The 18,750-nt window shown below is 48.3% G+C and overlaps 1 protein-coding gene across 1 annotated transcript in view; it reads left to right on the top strand.

The window, feature by feature from the left end:
- MID2 (midline 2) overlaps window positions 1-18,750 on the top strand; it is a 60,769-nt gene that overhangs the window by 34,047 nt on the left and 7,972 nt on the right. Inside the window, exons 2-6 of the mRNA XM_088527474.1 lie at window positions 921-1,016; window positions 5,659-5,766; window positions 12,149-12,297; window positions 12,744-12,871; window positions 13,445-13,588. Coding sequence (XP_088383600.1) covers window positions 921-1,016; window positions 5,659-5,766; window positions 12,149-12,297; window positions 12,744-12,871; window positions 13,445-13,588 — 625 coding nt within the window. The remainder of the gene's footprint in view (window positions 1-920; window positions 1,017-5,658; window positions 5,767-12,148; window positions 12,298-12,743; window positions 12,872-13,444; window positions 13,589-18,750) is intronic.

The following is an 18,750-nucleotide window of genomic DNA, read 5'->3' as shown; positions in this document are numbered from 1 at the left end:
CTTCACATTTCATAGAGGAGGGTTGCGTCTTTTTCCTGCACACATTTTGGCACTGAGACCACAACCTTCTCCCAGGAGCCTTTTATCTCCATGGCCAGTAGAGGATGAGGAGGGGAGAGAAGGCATGGAAAATAGAAGCTATTCATTGCTATCAGGCAGACTTCCTGGCTGGAGATTAAAACAGAATAGCTTTTTCTACTGGTATAAAAAGGTGGGATGTGTCGGAAGAGAATGGCCAAACACTGCTGTTTTCCTAGCCTTGAGTGTCTGGAAAGCACCCATCAACAGGAGAAATTCTGGGTTTGTAGGAGTAATAGGAGGAAACGTGTGTTTGAGACTTTATAGCTTGAGAAAATTAAATGCTATCGATATTTGTTCCTAGTGCCCATAAAGTTTTCCAGGAAAATCGGGAGATCTGCAGCTTTCCTGCAGCCACAAAACCTTTGCAGCTTCCCCAGGTATCTCCAGAACAGAGAGCCCAAGAAAGCAAGGGTCCAAGCAGAAGAGTGGGCAGACACCTACCCTCTTCTCCTCTGGCTGTTGATCTCCACGGCAAGACTGTAGAGTCCAAAGACTCCCCCATTCCCTTGCGTTTCACTGCCCACCCTAGGTCATCAATGGGCCAAACCAGAGGACAACACAAGTGTTAGGGAGATGCCCAACCTGGTGCCTTGTTCTTCTAGACACTAGGTCTCCACACTGGCACCCACAGGCATGCGAAGAAAAAGCTTCCAAGAAGCCCAAAGGCCTTTGCCCAATGGTTTCAATGTTTTTATTCCCTTGGGCAATGTGTTTGATGACAAATGGTCCCATTTGTTGGTGACCAATTCGTTATAGCCTTCTGATTTTGCTGGTTTTGCACTTTCTGTCCTTAATGCCTTTTTTTTTTCTCTCTCTCCCTTCCATTTCTGTACTCGCAGCAAACCCTGGAGACGAATCTCACCAACCTGGTTAAACGTAACAGCGAGCTGGAAAATCAGATGGCCAAGCTGATACAGATCTGCCAGCAAGTGGAGGTTGGTGAGAGCGATGCTTTCTGGGGAAAGGTCTTGGGTGTGATGGAGAAGGTCTTGGAGCACGGGGAAACTCCAGAATTGCCTAACACCTTCCAGTGAGTTCTCTCTATCATGAAGGGATTATGGGTCATGGCGTCAGAAGATGGCCAAGGGATTGTAATGGGAGTAGATGTGCCACATCGTGGTGGAGAGGTGTGTGGGAGAGCTCCCACATCCCTTCTGTGTAGACTGCCCCAGGAGCAATGATGGGAGTGGAGGGGATCACCAACACCAACACGTTGATGATACCCCAAATCCCTGGAGATGCTGGAGGAGAAAGGAGGAAGCAGTGTGACTGGGAAGCATTGGGAAGGGATATATTGGCTGCTGGGGTGGATCAGGATGGGAGGGAAAGGACAAGCAGGGCTTGGCCTTGCTCTGAGATGTCCTATTCCCTCCGGCAAATGGTTCTGCCAATACTGTGAACCAATGCTCCAGACCTGCTAGAGCTCCATGCTCCCCACACAGCACACGTTTAGGAGGGTGCTTTTTGTTGAAGTCTGGGGTGACACTGTGCACAAAGTCCACCTGCCCCATGAAGCGGAGCACTATGCTCTTAGAGAAGGTAGGAATAGAGTTGTCCCTCCTGTAATGGCCTTCAGGCTAGATCTTCTGAGGTGTTCCCTTAAGGTCCTCTTTCTTTGGTGCGCCAGTGGAAGCTGTTAGGGAGGCAAGTTAGGCTTCAGCAATAAAGAAAACTCATTGGAAGCTGGAAGGAATGAGGGAGAAGTTCCCCCATGAAGATATGAAGGGACTGTTTGTGGAGCAGGTCCCGTGCATCCTCCTGCCCGCCTGAACTTGGGAGTCTCACATGCTCCCATGGAGGTCACATAATTAAAGTCAAAAATGCATCTGCCTGAGCACCTGCAGAAGCTTTTGCAGTGGGATCTCTCTGCTTCAGGTTGTTGGGAAGAGTCTGGTCCTTTGGGGAAAGACATCCTTTATATTACAAGGCACCCAAAAAAATGATGAGGAGACTAAGCCTGTTAGCAAAATCAAGATTCCCTTGAGTCTCTGTTTCCTCCTAAGCAGTTGACATGTCCCTAATTTTCCTACCAGTTACCACAAGTGTGTTCCTCAGATCTTTATTGTAAAAGGAGAGGCTTCCAGCTATTGCCTCCAGCCATGTCTTCCCATTTTCCTGTGTAATTGGGTGGTATTTTACTATTTAATTTGATCATAGCCATGTCATGACCCCTGGGGAGAACCTCTCTAATCCTGCTCTTCTGGGAGCCTTTCCAATGCTATATGAAGTGACCCTTGAAACAGAGTCACAGGCGAGGGCTGGACGAGATCACTCCATGTTGGTGCTCAAGGCACATTGTCGCACTCATGACAGATATCTGTCACACCCAATCCTAAATGTTTGACAGAGACATTGTGCTTTTCCCAGGAGATTGGGTACTTCCCACTGCTTTGTGCCAGGAGGTTTCTTTGGACCAAAATTCAATTTGAATCTCTCTTGCTATAGTCTAAACCAGTGTCTCTCTGTCCTGTCCACCATACACACAGGCAGAGAGTTATTTTGCTCTTCCCTCCAGCAACCTGTGCTGTGCTTGCAGGTGGTGCTCTTTTTAATTCCTCTGTCAGCTAAATTGACTCATTTTTGTCTACATCTTGCTTGAGTTGCAGTGCTCTGCTGTTCTTCCCTTCGTCCCCTCTCTTTCCTTCCTCCTCCAAAGTATACAGTTGGCCTCCCTGCATCCTTCCTGCTCTCAGAAGGACTGAGATTGCAATCTCTCCTGCTCCAGCATCTGCTTTCTGTAGCAGAACAGCGCTCAGACTTAAGCCAGCAGCAAGCGGGAGAGGCTTTGTATGGGGGATTACAGGAACGCATCAGAGGAAGGGAGAGGATCGCCTTTAATCCCATGGAAGAAAGGGACTCAGATGACCCTGCTGCTTTGACCACTCGATCTATGAAACTCCTGGTGCTCACAGTGTGCAGTCAGGCATCTCTTGTTTGCATTTCCAAGGGAAATGTTTGCCAGCAGATTGACGCTGTCTCTTGGCTGTAGCGCCAGAGCTGGGAGTTCATAGGAATAAGCAATCGTGAAAACTGTTGGAGAGGAAGAAGGCAGTTAATACCTCAGTGTTGTTTCAAAGCACCTAGCATTTAATAGTGAGTTAATTTGCAGCTTTGTCCACTGAAGTGATACATGGAGAGAAGTTCTGGTAATTAGTTTCTTATTAACGGGCTACCTATTTTCATGCCTTGTGCACAAAGCTAGCAGCAGTGATGCAGCATGCGTCTGCCTTGTGTCAAGTCTTCTACAGTGAAGCACATGGAGTCGCTTCTGTACTGGGGAGCTGCCTCTTCATCTTCACCCTCTGTCTCTTAGAAAGGGATTGGAGCTCTGGGGCCAAGAATAATTTTGGCAGATTGAAAGTGAATATGGGGCAATAGAGAGCAAGCAGCTGTTTTGCAGGCGATGTTGGGAGAAGGAGGCAGAATGTCCCTTGAAGAACCCTGGTGATGCTCACTAGTTTTTATAACTTTTAGACTTCAGTTTTTATAGGTCATACAATGAGTCCAAGGCCCTGCTAGGGATGGAGGAGGGTCATATCTGGGTATGTCAGCGCCTTCAGTCTGTGGAAGTTGGTCATCTCGGGGATTTATATTTAGAGTTGGTTGTAGGCTTTGCATGCTCAGCGGTTTCAGCCATGCGCTGGAGAAGTGACAGGGCTTCAGACTGTGCTCTATCCCCATGTGAGCTCTGCGCCAGAGCGTGAACGCTGGCAGAGCTGAAATTCCTTGCTCTGGGTAAGGTTTCTGATTTAGATTTAATTTAACTCAGAGCCCAGAAGTTTTGCACAACAAGACAGGTTGAAGGGGTAGCATGATGCTTGCTAAAGGACCCCCAGTTTTGCTCCTCCTCTGCCTTACAGCAGATTCTTGAGATTATCCACTATTTTTTCTCAGTGAAGTTATCTTTGCAGACCTCCATCAGCTGTCTCCCCCCTTCAGCGTTACATAATCTGCTGAGCAGCTTTAAAAAAAGATCTTTATGAATCTCCATTTAACCCTGGATTGGCCTCCAACCCCTCCTTTCCCTTCCAAAGCTGTGTAAAGCCTGGGACGAGGTGGCCAGGGCATGCAGAGCTCCTCGTCCCTGAACAGAAGCAGCTGTTGTTGTGGTGGGGGTCACCATGCAGCATGGTCTGTCCTCAAAACCATGGCAAAACCATGCTTCCCCAGGGAGACAGAGGCCAGAGCATGTCTGAGACAGTTTGCGATAGCTGCTTGGGCCTGAAGGTGACCTTTGGGAAGCTCCTGCCAGACTGGTTGTGTTGTATTCAGTTCCCCCTTGGACTTCCCAAGCAAATGACCAGATCTACACGAGGCCTCCTCTTCTTCCAGCTCAAGTCCTTCCTGTCCATGCTGTGATTCTGGAAGGCAAGGCTGGAGGAAGGACCAGTTGTGCTGTGTAGCTGGCCACATTTCCTTGTCACCAAAGCATAAATGCTGGGCATGAGGTTAGGAGGAGGGAAATATTACTGGCAGTCTGGAAGATGAATAGATATGATTATGGGAGAACTATTTGATGTTCACTCCGTCCTCCTTCTGGTATGGGTCCTCCTGGAGCTCTGCATCTTGTGCCACTGGAAACCACAGTTGGAAGGGAATGGTGCAAGGAAGAGGTTGTGGGTTTGATCACCAGGACCTCCTCATTGTGAATCCATAGCAAAAACCATTAAGGGATGCTGTGCCAGTTTAGGAAGCAATCTGCAAACCTGGTAAGCAATTTGCCTCGAGCTGGTGAAAGCTTAAAGACCCAGATGCTATGTTTGGGCTTCACTTATTGCCAAACGTTTCTGCTATAAAGTAATCGGGCTTTTCAGAGCAGCGGGTGCTGTCAGCAGCATCTGGTACTTTTTTGGAAGATAGTTATCTGTGGAAGGTGTCCTCAAACAGGGCCTCCCAAAGAGTCAGAGCATCAACTGTTGTTCTCTTCCAAGTGGTGGGGCAAAAGCAAGTGAAATAAAGGGTAGCTGGAGGTGGAGGTGGTCAGATGGACTCCATGAAAAAGGTTGGGTGAGTCTTGTGCATCACTTTCTGTCCCATCCAAGTGACATGTCTGGGTGAGTGGCCTCCTGACATGAGCCCTTGCCCCAACAGAGAGTTGTCCCATGGCTCTTGTCTCCAGACCAAGAGAAAAGTGCCATGACTGGGCTGCCCAGCTTGCTATGCATGGAAAGCCCCATCCGAGATGCTAGTGTGCCTTGAATCCTGCCAAGAGCATCCTGCAGGGCTGGGAAAGCAAAGACCTTCCCTCTCCAGGACCCTGCATTGCACTGAGGTGGAGCAAGCAGTTGGAGCAGAGGCAGGGTGGCAATGCTAGCCCAGCTGGCCTGTAGCCCTTTCGCTGAGACTTTGTCATGATGAATCACTGGCTGACTATGGTCTTTGCAGCCCTGCTGTGTCCTCCTGGGCAGCCCAGCAGACCTAGAGCTCAGTCTGGAGGACCGCAGGAACTTAGCAAGGGAAAGCCATTGCTTGCCACTCAGGCTGAGCTGCAAGAGCCCCTAGAGCTGCCAGGCTTGAAGTCAAGCAAGTTACCTTCTAACAGTGTCACCAGCGTCACCTTCTGCTCTTCCTGGTTAGGTGAATACAGCCATGCACGAGGCCAAGCTGATGGAGGAGTGCGATGAGCTCATGGAGATCATCCGTCAGCGCAAGCAAGTCATCGCTGTCAAGATCAAAGAGACAAAGGTAAGGAGGGATGGCTCGCGGGTGCTGTGGCACGCTGGGGTATGCGCATGTGTATGGGGGCTTGTCTGCGTCCCCATCCATGGTGACATTTCCTCCCACACCATGGGGCAACTGCAGCCCGGGATGCTGGGATGTGGCAGCAGCAAGGAAAGGGCACAGCTGTGCGCTGAGTGTTCCTGTTCCACCAAAGGAATGGCTTCAGATAGACCCCAGCAAGCACACCTTCCTCGCCTTGCCACCAAACTCATTGGTGATCCACAGTGTCCCTCGCTGCTGCTGTCCCCAGGGCTCCTCCGCTGAGGACACATCCGTATTAGAAGGGTCATGGCTGGAGGAGGGGAGGCGCATTGATTAGCATGATAAATTCGTGCGATTGCTTGCATCAGTCCAGACAGCTTCCTCAGGGGTTTTATAGCACTGTGGTGTTAATATAATAATGTTGAATTAATATTGAAAGGCCATCTTAGGCCTTTACTGCAGATAAAGCCGCATGTTCTGCATTGCGGCTTAGCCCCGAGTTGGCTTTTCCAGAAGTTTGAGGTGTTTGGGCTCTTTCTCCAGCACTTCCAGGTGTCCTGGCTTTTCTCAGTAGTTTCTATTCAGTAGGGAAAGACTCAACAGATCAGCTGCAGTTCCTAAATTATAGCATGCGCTAAGGCCAAGTGAGCTCAGAATTGCTCTTAACACTGCTGGTGCTTCAACCTTTCGCTCTGTTATTGTAGAGTTTCCTTGCTACTATAAAGCGGGACTCCATCCTAGTCCAAGTGGCTCCCGTGGGAGTTTATAGTATGTGTGCGCAAGCCGTTCTCCATCCTCACTGAGCTTGAACGTGCTCTGAGCCTCAGCTGAACGTATCCATTCCAGCACATTAAGTCAGAGGGCTCTTCCTACTTGGAGCATCATCACCCCAAATATAGATTTATTCACAGTGTGACACTGATTCCCGCACCCTCAACAGGAGCAGCAGCTGCAACGTGAACGCGGTTTTAGCTTTACGCTTAGGAAAAGAAGCCTTATGTAATGGTGCCGTCTGCTGGTCCATCTGCCTGTCTGCTCCTTACTTCCCACCCTCTCCCCCAAATGTCTTTGGGCCCTGTTGTCCAATTTCAGCCACACTTGACAGCGAGCTGGACTTCTCAGCAGTGTTACTTGCCTACAGATTTCATGAGAATTGGCAACTGGGTAGAGAAGCAATGTCCTAATCAGTGCCCAGCAATGGAAAGAGATGCAGAGATGCTTATAAATCCTCAGCGTGTGAGCCAGTAAACTTGTGCGCACGCGGCTACAAGCCCAACACCAGACCTGGAGAAGGATTTTGGGAATGTGGCAGGAAGTGAGAAGTACCAGGAAGAAAAAGGGCAGACGAGCGAATTCAGGGGATGCAGGGCAGAGTCCGTAGCGCTTGGTGATCCCAGCAGGTGGGGATCCACTCGTTACCTTTGCAACCTAAGTCAGTGCAAAAGGGCAGGGGATGATACTTGGAAGTGCAATGGATGATGCAGAAAAAAGTGCAGCCACACCAGACCTTTTGGAGACAGCACTGGCATGGGAGGCCTGGAGCTGGAGAGATTGGGCTGGAGAGGACAATGTGCCACTTTGCTGCCACCCCTGCAGTCACCCCATGCTGCTGGAGCTGGTTCTGCTGAAGCTGAAGGAGCACAGCTCAGTGCTGGGCTCCAAGCTATCCAAGCGAAACACCTAGGAGCAACCCTTTCCAAGGGAGAACCTTTCCTAGGAGTCCCAACCTCAAACATTTGACAATTTAAAGCCCTCAAGGCTTTGTTGTGCTCTCGCATGGGTTTAGTCATGGTGAGGCTCCCCAGCTCACCAGGAGTGTGGGAGCGAGCTGAGCGGAAAGGCTGCCCTCCTGCCCCTTGGCTTCACAGAAACTGTTCACTCTGCAAATAAACCCCTCTCATTTAGAGACATCTTCTCATTTAGAGACAAAAATGTACTGGGGATTCAGATGGAAATAGCCCTTGTCATGGCTGTGTCACACAGGATGTGTCTTTGGGAACCTTTAGAAATTTGCTGGATGTGTCTTTGGAAACCCACCAAAGGCTAGATACAGGATAGCCTGCTTTGCAAAGAGTGTCTGTTTGACATTTTTTCCTTATCAAATACAGCTATGTATAGCTAGATCACAACAATGTGGTCACATCATCCCAGAGTACCATAAATCAGTAGCTATAATTGACAGCAGCATTAGTGCTCCTTGCCTTTCCCATGCAAAAAAAAAAACATTTCTTCTAATCTTAGGTACTTACCTTTAGCCAGGGGCAGAATCCGTCTGGCTGTCAGCTTTGCACTATTTCCTCTAGCTTGTCCATGACACTCCTATGTCCTCCTGGTTCCCCTTCCTTCCTGTCATTCATCCAAACTGACATCCTCTTGCTCACTAATGGTTTTGTTCAGAGCTATGCTCTGCTGCACTGTAAACTAGGAAGCAGTAAAACAGGAGAGGGAAAAGGCAGTGGGTATGGATTGACACATGCCATCGTTTTGGATGCTGTGTCCCTGGCTTTACTCATCTGTATCTTCCCCAATAAGGCAGATGAGACCTCTGTTCTCTGGATAACTGCTTCGAGATATCGCTGGCCATGTGTGCCCTGAGCCGTGCTCTGCTGGCTGCAGCCCTGGCTTTGCAGCATGATGGACAGGGGTGATACAGGCCACAAGGAGCCAAGGACTTCATGCCCCATGCAGGCTGAAACCCCAGTGCCCGGGAGCTAGCGTGTGCTTTGGAAAAGGGACTTCTGGCGAGCTCAGCTTACACAGGCTCATAATGCAGCCTGTAAAATGAGGGAATTGAATGAAAAATTATGGGATTGTCAAAAATAATCAGTGAACGAGTCTTTTCAAAGGCTTTCCTGCTTCTCAGCCTCATCAGGTCACATTCTTATGTTTATTTTGCTGCACCAAGGGGAGAACTGAAGCATACCTAGAAAATGACAGCAGACTTCTGAGGCAATCACTCCACTCCAGGACTTGTGGATTTAAAAAATAATGCATGATAAAGTGGTGAGCCCCTGGTGCTGCTGACATTGTAGTTATGGTAGGAAATGCATCTCCACCTGGATACTCTTCTTGGGGTGCACAACGTGCAGCAGGGCAGCATGGTGCCATTGCATTCATTTCCATGGGCAACAAGAAGCAGATGCAGGATCACGAGGAGTCTGAGCTTTCTGCCCTCCTTTCCGAGGAATAGACAAGGGAAGTTGATATTTAGGAACAGTTTTACTTAAGGGAAACGTACCCCCATGTTTGTGGTTCTGGCTGCAGAAGCAATCTCTGCGCGGAGGGAGCTGGTACAATGGACAGGCTCTTGCAGCTGGAGCTCAGGCTCCTCACCAGCTTGCAGAGGGATTTGGAGCCTCTTGCCTCAAAAGACACATGCCACCCATGTTCCACCAACCAACCAGCACTGGCTTTAGGCAAACTGAGCACAGCAGCCTGCTCTGATGAGCTACTCACATTTATCCATGTGTGCAAACCTAACTAGCACCCAGCTTAAGCTAGTGGAAGTCCATGCAGCCACCCCATTACCTGCCTGGCAGCATCACGGGGAGATGTGCATGGTGGCAGTGGAGTAAAATAAGATTTAGCAGGATATGTGGCCGTCTGTGGGGCCCTGGGATGAGTGTTTATGAATATACCATGCACTTTCTGCTGCTATAATTCAAGCTACACGTGAGCTTGGATGTGAGAAGTCAACAGTGAGTCACAGCCTGTGACTTTTTGCTGTAGTGGAAGTCGGCAGACTGCTGTGAGTCTGTTACTGATAGTGCTTACTTCAGCCCTCAGTAATAGTAGCAAATCTGTCATAAATCACAGTGCCACGTGGCACAACGGGTGCTACCTGCTTCATCTGGTCGTGCTGCTGTTCACTCCTGCCTCCAGCTCCCTGTGTGCACGTGTCTGAGCATCTGGGAGTTGTCAAAATGCTGGTGGGGGGTGAGGTCAAATCTGTTAAACCACTGAGACCTGCAGGAGATCATAGTAGGAAAAAAGCACAGCTGTGTTTCTACCATTCTCACCAGTGACATCTCTGCACCATCTCTTAATGCTCTGGGAGATTCAGGGGGACAGGTGAGGGGGCAGCTGACGATGCAATCAGCAATGAGTTCCCATCTGTGCAAACTCCTTGACCTTGGATATTCAATGTGTGTGGATGGCTGAGACTCAACCAAATTAGTGTGAAGTGTCAGTCTCAGGAGAGCAACCAGAAAGGAAGAGGTGGCAGACGATATCTGGACCTGCCACTTGCCAGATGGGCTCATGATGGTCCCTCAGTCTCTGCATGGCACCTGAGGCTTTGTCCTGGTGTCTAAGCCCTGCCACTGGGCCAATGTTTGTTCCTTTCCTTTGGGACACAGAGAACATCATATCTTGACCCCTGCTTCGACTGACCATCATTTTCCAACCCAAGTTTGGCTCCAGGTCAGTTTATTGAGGAATATGTTTCAGCTCCACTTGACTCAAGGCACTGGCTGGGGTCATCTGTTGGTTCTCCTGCCTTGATTCAGTCTATTTTGGACTCTTGTAAAAGTGCTAAGGGAACTGATGGGAGGAAGCTCAGTTTCCTAGACTCCCTGCAAGGGAGAGCAGGGCTGTGGTGTCAGGAAGGGGGATTATCCTCATATTTAATTGTAAGAGTGCTGACAGTGCTGATGCCTTGAAAGAGCTGCTCAAGTATTCTCCTTGTCAGCTCCGAAAGCTTCTGGCTCTTGTTTCTTGTCAGATTTTCCCACTGTGGACAGGGGTTTCAGACTGACAGCGTGTTCCAGGGCAGTGACGGTGTGCAAGTTGCTGCCAAGTGAGAAGCTCTGTGAGCTGCTGTCACGGGGCCTTGGCAGGGCTCGCAAAATGCCCTGCTCTTCAGTTAAAAAGGGAAAGAAGAAAATAATTTTGAGGCATGCTGCTTCAAATATTCCCAGTTCCAGCTTCTGGAAGATGCTTGCCCCTCCTCTAGGTACCTGTAGGCTCCTTCGCTGCAGGCACACACACCAGGGTGGATCCAGGAACAGGGCAGCTATATATATTTTGTTAGCACTTGCCAAGTTGCCCTCTCTTGAGATGGCTTTCCGGATATAGAATTGCTTCCAGCTTGGTCGTTCATGAGATTCCGATTGCACTCATGCACTTCCTTTCTTCTGGTGCCCCTGTAGGATCCGGGAATGCCCTGTTGAATCAAAATATTGTCTCTGGCACCAGCCAAGCATCAGACAGCAAGAGACTTGTGTTTGCTGCTGGAAACAAGCTACGCTAAGGGAAAGCATCTCTGAAGCTGTGCGCTTCTCTGTCTTACATAACACCAGAAATAGCTTGATTGCTCAATTCTGTTTTCAGTCGGGAAGGAGGAGAGAGTGTTTGTGTGTAGTGCCAGGATAAGAGCTTGTCATTAAACTTATCTATAGCCGACTTTCCTTTTTTTGTCCTGGCTGCTTGGAGCATTTAGGAGTTTTAGGGGGAATAGGCACTAGCTGAGTCATGTCCTAAGTGGACTTTCACCTAAGCTCCTTCTGAGCTTGCTCCCTACTCGTTCAGCCTAGTGTTGCCCCAAATAAGGACATAGAGATTTTACCCTAAGAAATAACATTTGTTCTGGTTTCTTTGCTCCCCTTACTGCTACTGGCTTCCACTATTTTGCAGAAGACAAGGAGATGCCATCAAACTTTTCTTCCTTCTTGGCTTTCTCAACACGGTCTTAAGCCAGCCATGAATATCTTTCAAGGAGTCTTGTGGAGATTCAAAGCACAGTTTGCCTGGCATCACTTTATCTCCCATTTTCTACCCAGGCTGGGCCACATCTGAGTTTCCACCAGATGCATCAAGGACGGTGGGGTTGCCATTCCTGTCCTGAGCACCAGGTTATGCAGGGACTCGCATGAACCCTGTGTGGTTCAGAGCAGAGACTCTTTGTGCCACATGCCCCTATTTTTAGAGGCAAGTTGATGCCCAGGCTTGTTTTTCAGCTCAATGGTAGGGATGCTGTCTGTGTTGTGGGCAGCTCACCCTGTCCCACCTTCCTGCAGCCCATGATTGCAAAATGATTTGTGGTGGGAAGGTGACATTTTCTAGCCACAAGCCTGAGCACTGATGTTGCTGAACTTTTCCCTGGGGCTCTGCTGTCTGTAATCAAAAATTAATATGGAAAGCGTGCTGGTGCTCCCTCTCCAGAGGGAGCGTTTGGAGACATTCCTGAGCAGTTCCTCCGCTTCCCACTTCCACTGAGCAGCTCTTGAGGTTGCAGGAGGGCTTCTCCTTGGCTCTTCAAGCTCTGCCTGTTATGTGCCCTGGGGCTGGTTGAGCCCAGGGCTCCTTGCACGTCTTCTCTGAGAGCGAGTTTCTGAGTATTCCCATCTCTTTCTTCTCCTCTCAGGTGATGAAGCTGAGGAAGTTGGCCCAGCAAGTTGCCAACTGCCGGCAGTGTCTGGAGCGCTCCACAGTCCTCATAAATCAGGCCGAGCATATCCTGAAGGAGAACGACCATGCGCGATTCCTGCAGACAGCCAGGAATGTGGCTGAGAGGTAGGCTCACGACGCAGCACCAGTTTCATTTTGGTTGGCATCTAGGAAATTGGTGACAGAATCTCTTGGCCCAGCCCTAAGGACTTGTCCTCCGTGTACAGCACCCCGTCCTTTGGGTCATTCCCAAGCGTGGAGCCTCTAAGCTCGCTGGGAATGTGTCTCAGCACCGTGCCACCCTCTTGGGGAAGGAAATTCCCCTAATACCCTACCCAACCCCACAGCACAGCTTGGGGCATTACCTTTCAGTCTAATGCCTGCCACCACCCAGCATCATTTGATTCTGCCACCTTCATCCTGGTCCGTCAAGTAGCTGTCACTGCTGCCAGTTCCCCTTTCACATCCTCTCTGCACACCCTTGTATGGATCTGTGCTCCCAGCTCCTACCGATTTTGGCAGCCTCTGACAAACCTGTATATTGATGGTCCCTCTTTTTTTTTGCCTTGCAGGGTCGCCATGGCAACTGCATCCTCGCAAGTTCTGATACCCGATATCAATTTTAATGATGCCTTTGAAAACTTTGCGTTAGATTTTTCCAGAGAGAAGAAGCTGCTGGAGGGGCTGGATTACCTAACGGGTATGTGCGCAGGCCGGCTGCCCGCCACGGGCGCTGGCAGCATCCTTCCCTGCACGTTGCTGAGGGTGGGGAGGGTGTTTGGAAGCAAACAGCCTTGCCAGTCACTCTCCCCTGTTAAACTTTTGCCCATAGATGATCTAGCCCTCTTAGGGGTGCACAGCATCTTTATTGCCCTCTGTGGGAAAAGAGGACTTTTCCTGGAGTAACACAGAAAATTTCAGGAAGCAGGTCAGAAATTAGGAGTAGACTTAACACCAGTAACGACAAGGAAGGGCTCTTCTTGCACTCATATATACCTGGCCCAAGCAGTGATGTGTTGGCAGGAGCAGCACTGCCGCCCAGCTTGTTTATGCTGCTGTCTGCTGTAAAATCAAAGGCAGGAATACAAGCTCTGAGGAAACTAGGACACCATTACTTACATAAACCTGATTTTCTTCATGTTTACGTGGATAAGCTTACAATGAATGAAAAATGAAAAAAAGAATGACAGCTCTGTCCGGAGCATTTCTTGGACAAAATACTGCTTGTATATGAAAAGCCTTATTAAAATGTGTGACTTGTGATCTCCTGCAGCACCTAACCCTCCGTCCGTGCGCGAAGAGCTTTGCACCGCCTCCCATGATACAATTACGGTTCACTGGATATCGGAGGATGAGTTCAGTGTCAGCTCCTATGAGCTCCAGTACACCATCTTCACTGGCCAAGCCAACTTCATCAGTAAGTCTTTGCTCAACGGCTCTCTGTGGGGAACCATGGTCTGATTTGGGAAGAAAGAGGTCCTTGAGGAAGTGTCTTGCAGCATCTGTGGCCCACTGGCATGAAGATGGAGGGTACCAGGCAGGGAGATGTGTTCACCGCCATGGTCTTACTGCTGTGGTCCCTGGCAGCAATAACATCCCCTGGGATCTTCTCTTCTTCAAGGGTTCACTAGCACCCTTGGCCTCTCCTTGTCCCTCAGTGCTTCAGCCCCAGCCAGCTTGGGGACCCCCATGGGGTTCACTTCACTGTCCATTCCTGTCTGGGACTGGAGAGCTTGTAGATGGATCCAGTGCTGAGATGTGGTGTCTCCTGTGTTGTGATGAAGAGAGAAATCCCTTCCCTCAGCCCACTGGCTAACGAAGCCCAGTGTATAGGGCACGGTTTTCAATCCTGGATGGATTCCTGGAAGAATCCTCCTGGAAGAATCCTGGAAGAATCCTCCTTGGGGGAGGAAACCGTAAGAAGGGTCCTCCGAGGATACCTCTGAAGGCTCTAATCTAAATGATGGAGAAGGCAAGAGGTGCTCTGAAGCACAGTTTGTTAACCCTGTGCTGGAGGTCCATAATCAAATTGTTTCACACCACATTCAGCATCTGGCTATCATCATCTCAGTGAAGCATCTGTCACATTAGAGGATCTCGTCTGGCTTGTAGTTGATCATGGAGGAAACTACCCAAATGTGTGACTTGCAACCCATTCACATTGCTCCCAGGGGTCATACAGATAGATCAGAGCTGGCTGCTCTGCAGGCTGTGGGCTAAAAAGGAAGTATGATTTATTTGTCCTTCATAGCAATAGCGGTATTAGGAAAAGTCTCCAGGTACTTCTTCCTGAAAATCTGCCTTGCCTAATTATTCTTCCACACCAGCACAAATTTGCTTGCCAGAAACAGGATTAGAGGAATGATGAGAGCTCTCGCTGAGTCGTATGTGTTAGTACCTAATGATTTAGGAAGTGCTGTGGTCAAAGAGGAAGGAATTAACTGCTGAGGTTGCAGCATCCATCTTCTCATTATGGGGTGTTATGGGACCTGTCTTGGTCAGCATACTTTCTTTCCAGGTTTACTCCATGTTATGCAACAGGACAGCTTTAAAAGAGCTTGGTAAGGCTGAACCAGCCCCCACCCAGCCATGAAATCAAGACAGCAATGTCTCAGATGCAAATTCCATCCTGGATATTTTCTATAAGATGGAAATAGAGTAGTTGACGTCATTGTCCATCCAGGCAGGACATTTTCAGCCTCAATGGGTCTGTCCCACCCAACACTTCTGATACATTTTTGTGCTTTTGACACAGAGCAGAGGTGCCCTTTGCAGGACCTAGACATGTGTTGTCACAGGCACTATTTCCTGGAGCAATTATTTCTAAAAAGGAACTATTTCCTTTTTAGTATGAGGAATATTTTAACAGTGCATTTAACAGCTTGTTCCACAGTCTTCAAAGGGAGGTGCTCTGATCCAGAGACTTTCCCACAATTTACGGTTGGTTATTTGCAAGGCCCCCTCCAGAGGCATGACGTGTGTTCAAACAGAGCAGGCAGGAGAAAGAAAACGTGTGATTATAACGACTTTAGAGAGACACACTCTTCCCTAATCCTGATGTCTGAGTTGGATGGATAATAGCAGGAATAAAGGGCAGACAGAGAAGGGGGGGAAAAAAAAAAAGGAAGTGCAGGAGAAAACTGCTCTGGGAGTGTCATTTTGTCTTGTGATTGTAAAGATCAGAAGCTAGCAGCAAGGGTTGTCCTCATCCCTTAGCATAGGGAAGAGGCTGGAACTGGGAAACATCTGGCTGTGGTCACGATTCTGGTCCAGATCCAAAGGAGAAATCCTTGGAGAAATGACCTAGGGGAGTCTCAGGCACTCATCCTTGAGCCCAGCCATGCTGGAGCTGCCAGGCCGTGTATCCTACATGGACAGAGCTGGCAGAGGCCACTGGATCTGCCCTTTGGGGTCCTCACCTTACCACTGCTCATCATCCTCACCTTATTGCTGCTCATGAGCTTCACCTTGGTCTGGAGCAGAAGAGTCCGTGCCCCACAGCAAAGAGGAACCAGGAATATTTCAGGCAGCTGCTCTCAGCACTGCACCATGCTGGGCCAAACGCGATCTGACAGCACGGAACAGCGTCAGGCAAAGCAAATCTGAGCTGTTCAAATCCATGTGGAGCCACTCTGATGTTTAAAGCAGTTTTAGCTACCCTTTCAAAGTAGTGCCCCTGACAGTAGGGATGGAGTTTTGCTCTAATATTAGCTAGGCAGAATTCAGCAGACATCGTGAATCTGCTGAAGGCTTGCAGATGAAACAGGCCCAAAATGGCCTGGGGATTCAAACTTTGCAAATATGCCAAATGTCTGTTTAATTTTCTCCCCCCTCCCCCAAAAATGATCAAAACAGACCAAGGCTGTGATCTTTTTAACACCATAGATTATCGTTCGGGACAGCTGGTAAGCGGCAGGTCGCAAAAGCTGAGGCTCAAACCTGTGACTTCCCCCGAGGACAGAGGTGTCACATCTGCAGCCGCTATTTACTTTTTTTTCGTTCTTCACCGTCATGAGGGCTTATTTCGAAAAGAAAAAGCTGACCTGATTGTAGTCACGGAAAAGAACTCTTCCGATTTCCGCAGAGGTGCAGTTAATATGGGAAAAGCATTTCACTCATAGTGCTAAGGGCTATTTACAAGACTCAGAAGCAGTAATTTATTTTGTTAGGTTCCCAGTGAATCCCCCAGGTGTCAAAAATATGTATTTTTATCAGTTTTTGTGACAGTATTTTTTTCTCCAAATTTGAGGGTTTTTTGCATACTGAAAAAAAGTGCATCAGCTCCAAGAGAAACTTCATATTTCAGTATGATGAAAAAACATGAACATTTTAACAGAAGAACTAAAATGTATCTTCCAGCTTGTCTGTTTTGAAGTTAGGCTTCAAAAAAAACAGGATGGCATTGTGACAATGTGACTCTTGCAATAAAGTTTTAGCCCTGATTTTAATTAAGAGCAGTTACTGCTGTAGGAAATGCCAACAAAATGCTTTGGAATAGGCTTTTGGGGACTCTATTAACTTATCTTAATTATCAGCAGAACATCATTGCTGGAAATGCAGTGTCACAGCCCAGGGAAATTGTTAAGTGCACCTTAAAATATGCAGGAAGCTACCAGAAATAGTTTCTGTTGGAGCCGTAGACTTTCAAATCTGATGCATCCCCAACCTTCTCTAGAAGCCTTTGCTTTGTTTTATATATATTTACATTTAAAAAAAAAACTCGTAATGACTTATTTCCTTTTGGTCAGAGATTTATTGTGGTTACCTAGTCCTTCCCTATCTAGGATTTCCCATACTCAGCTCTTCTGGGCTTTCCTCAGCCACAAAATGTTGCCTTCAGCATTGCCTTGGTCCCTCAGAGCATGGGAGAGCTCAGCTACTGTTTTGGCTCTGTTCTTAAGTGGTCATCAGTCTTCACCTCTGGCGCTGGTAGTTAAGAAAAAAATCCCTGGAATCACTGAATTATTTGTGTGAGAAGGGATATCTGAAGGTACCTGACCCAAGAGCTCAGAGCTGGACCAGATTACTCTGGTTTTTGTTCAGTTGCATGAGCAAGTGGAGGGACTGATGCTTCAGAGATATTGGTAATCAGTCACCTACACAGACTTTTGGGGTCTGTATGGACTTTGGTGGGAGCATTAAGAAGGTGAGGGATGTGCAGATACTGCTGATGAGAAAAAAAGAGTGGAGAGCCAGCTCTGAAAGAACGAACTAACATCAGAAGTGTTTTCTTGACCATCTTTGTTAGGGATCATCTCCTCATAGAGGGAGCAAAGAAAGCAGCATTTAACATATCAGAAGAAGGAATTAATAATATTTTGTCACTTGAAATAGCACATTCAGAACTGGATGATGGGACCATGCAAGTCCTGGCTGAATTCACGCGTGAAGAGACACTGAAAGTAGTGGAATGGTTTGCATTAGAGCTATAAAAACAGGTAGCCTCCAGGGAAAAGGGTCTCTGTGCTAGGGCTCACCTGGCAGGAACACAACGAGAAGCCTTCCCATTAAAGGAAATACCTTTCCAAAGAGCACACAGTTGGCCTGTAGAAACCATCCCCTCACACTGTCCTTAAAGCCAAGAGCACAGCAGGAGACAAGCATTTTTATGGATGACAAACGCTATAAAAAAACTTTGGCAAGAATAGAGGTTCTCAGTCTTCAAGGCCAACCTCTCATTGATTGTTTTTAGCAAGAAACTTGTCCTGGAGGCTGAGTCACTCCATGGCTATTGTTACCCAGCCACTTTGTCCCAAGGCTGCGTTGTATGCAATGAGATAACATCTATCAGTGCTTGTCTGAAGGGCGTATGCTCCAAGGCAGGCAGCTCTGTACTGTACAGAGAATACAATTGGCATCATATCTGCTTTATGTTTTACTTAAAATAAGATTGCCTTGATCCCCTGGGCCATTGCAGCCTATATTTTGAACTAAATCTATGCGAACCGTGACTGTAACCAGCCCTTTTTGTAGGACTGAGTAAGCCACCAGGGATAAACAAATCCCAGCCAGTGTCTCTTCATGGGCACAAGATCCCACAGAGCAGAGGAGCAGCACAGAGGAGCTCAGGAAATTCTTTCTGACAGATCCACATTCTCATTTCAATACTGTTTGCAGCGCGTGCAGGATCCTGCAGCTTCAGTAGGACAAAGCTCAGCTGCATGAAGGTCTAGTGTGTTGCAGGTCTTTGAGCTCCTAGTTCCTTTCCGTTTCCAAAAAAAAAAAAAAAATTAGGCTCCTGAAAGTTTTCTGAGCACCCGACTGCAGCTGCTTTGACTGGAACTACAGTTCTCTTTGAACCCCTTTGCACACCAGGCTGCTAAGGGACATGACGTGTCAATGTCCCATGGACATTCATTGTTGCTTCCAACCCAGGAGCCATGTAGGATGCGGTCTGTCAGGTCCTGCTCTTCTCCCAAGATTAACGGCAGGAGTTGCCTAGTTTCTTAGCAGCAGCACTTTAAATCATTAGTGAAGAATGAGAGCTGCCAGCCGGGCACATGTTTACCTGCTCAGTGAGGTTTCATCAGTGCTTTGCTGAGCTCAGCTTCCCTCACCTTCTCCTCAGTGCCATCTGCT

This window comes from Tinamus guttatus, unplaced genomic scaffold (genome assembly GCF_059628265.1).
Source record: "Tinamus guttatus ecotype Peru unplaced genomic scaffold, ASM5962826v1 Tinamus_guttatus_pri_ptg000287l, whole genome shotgun sequence".
Lineage (NCBI taxonomy): Eukaryota > Metazoa > Chordata > Aves > Tinamiformes > Tinamidae > Tinamus > Tinamus guttatus.
The sequence above is the reverse complement of the archived record's forward strand: the minus strand, read 5'-3'. Positions and strand labels throughout refer to the sequence as shown.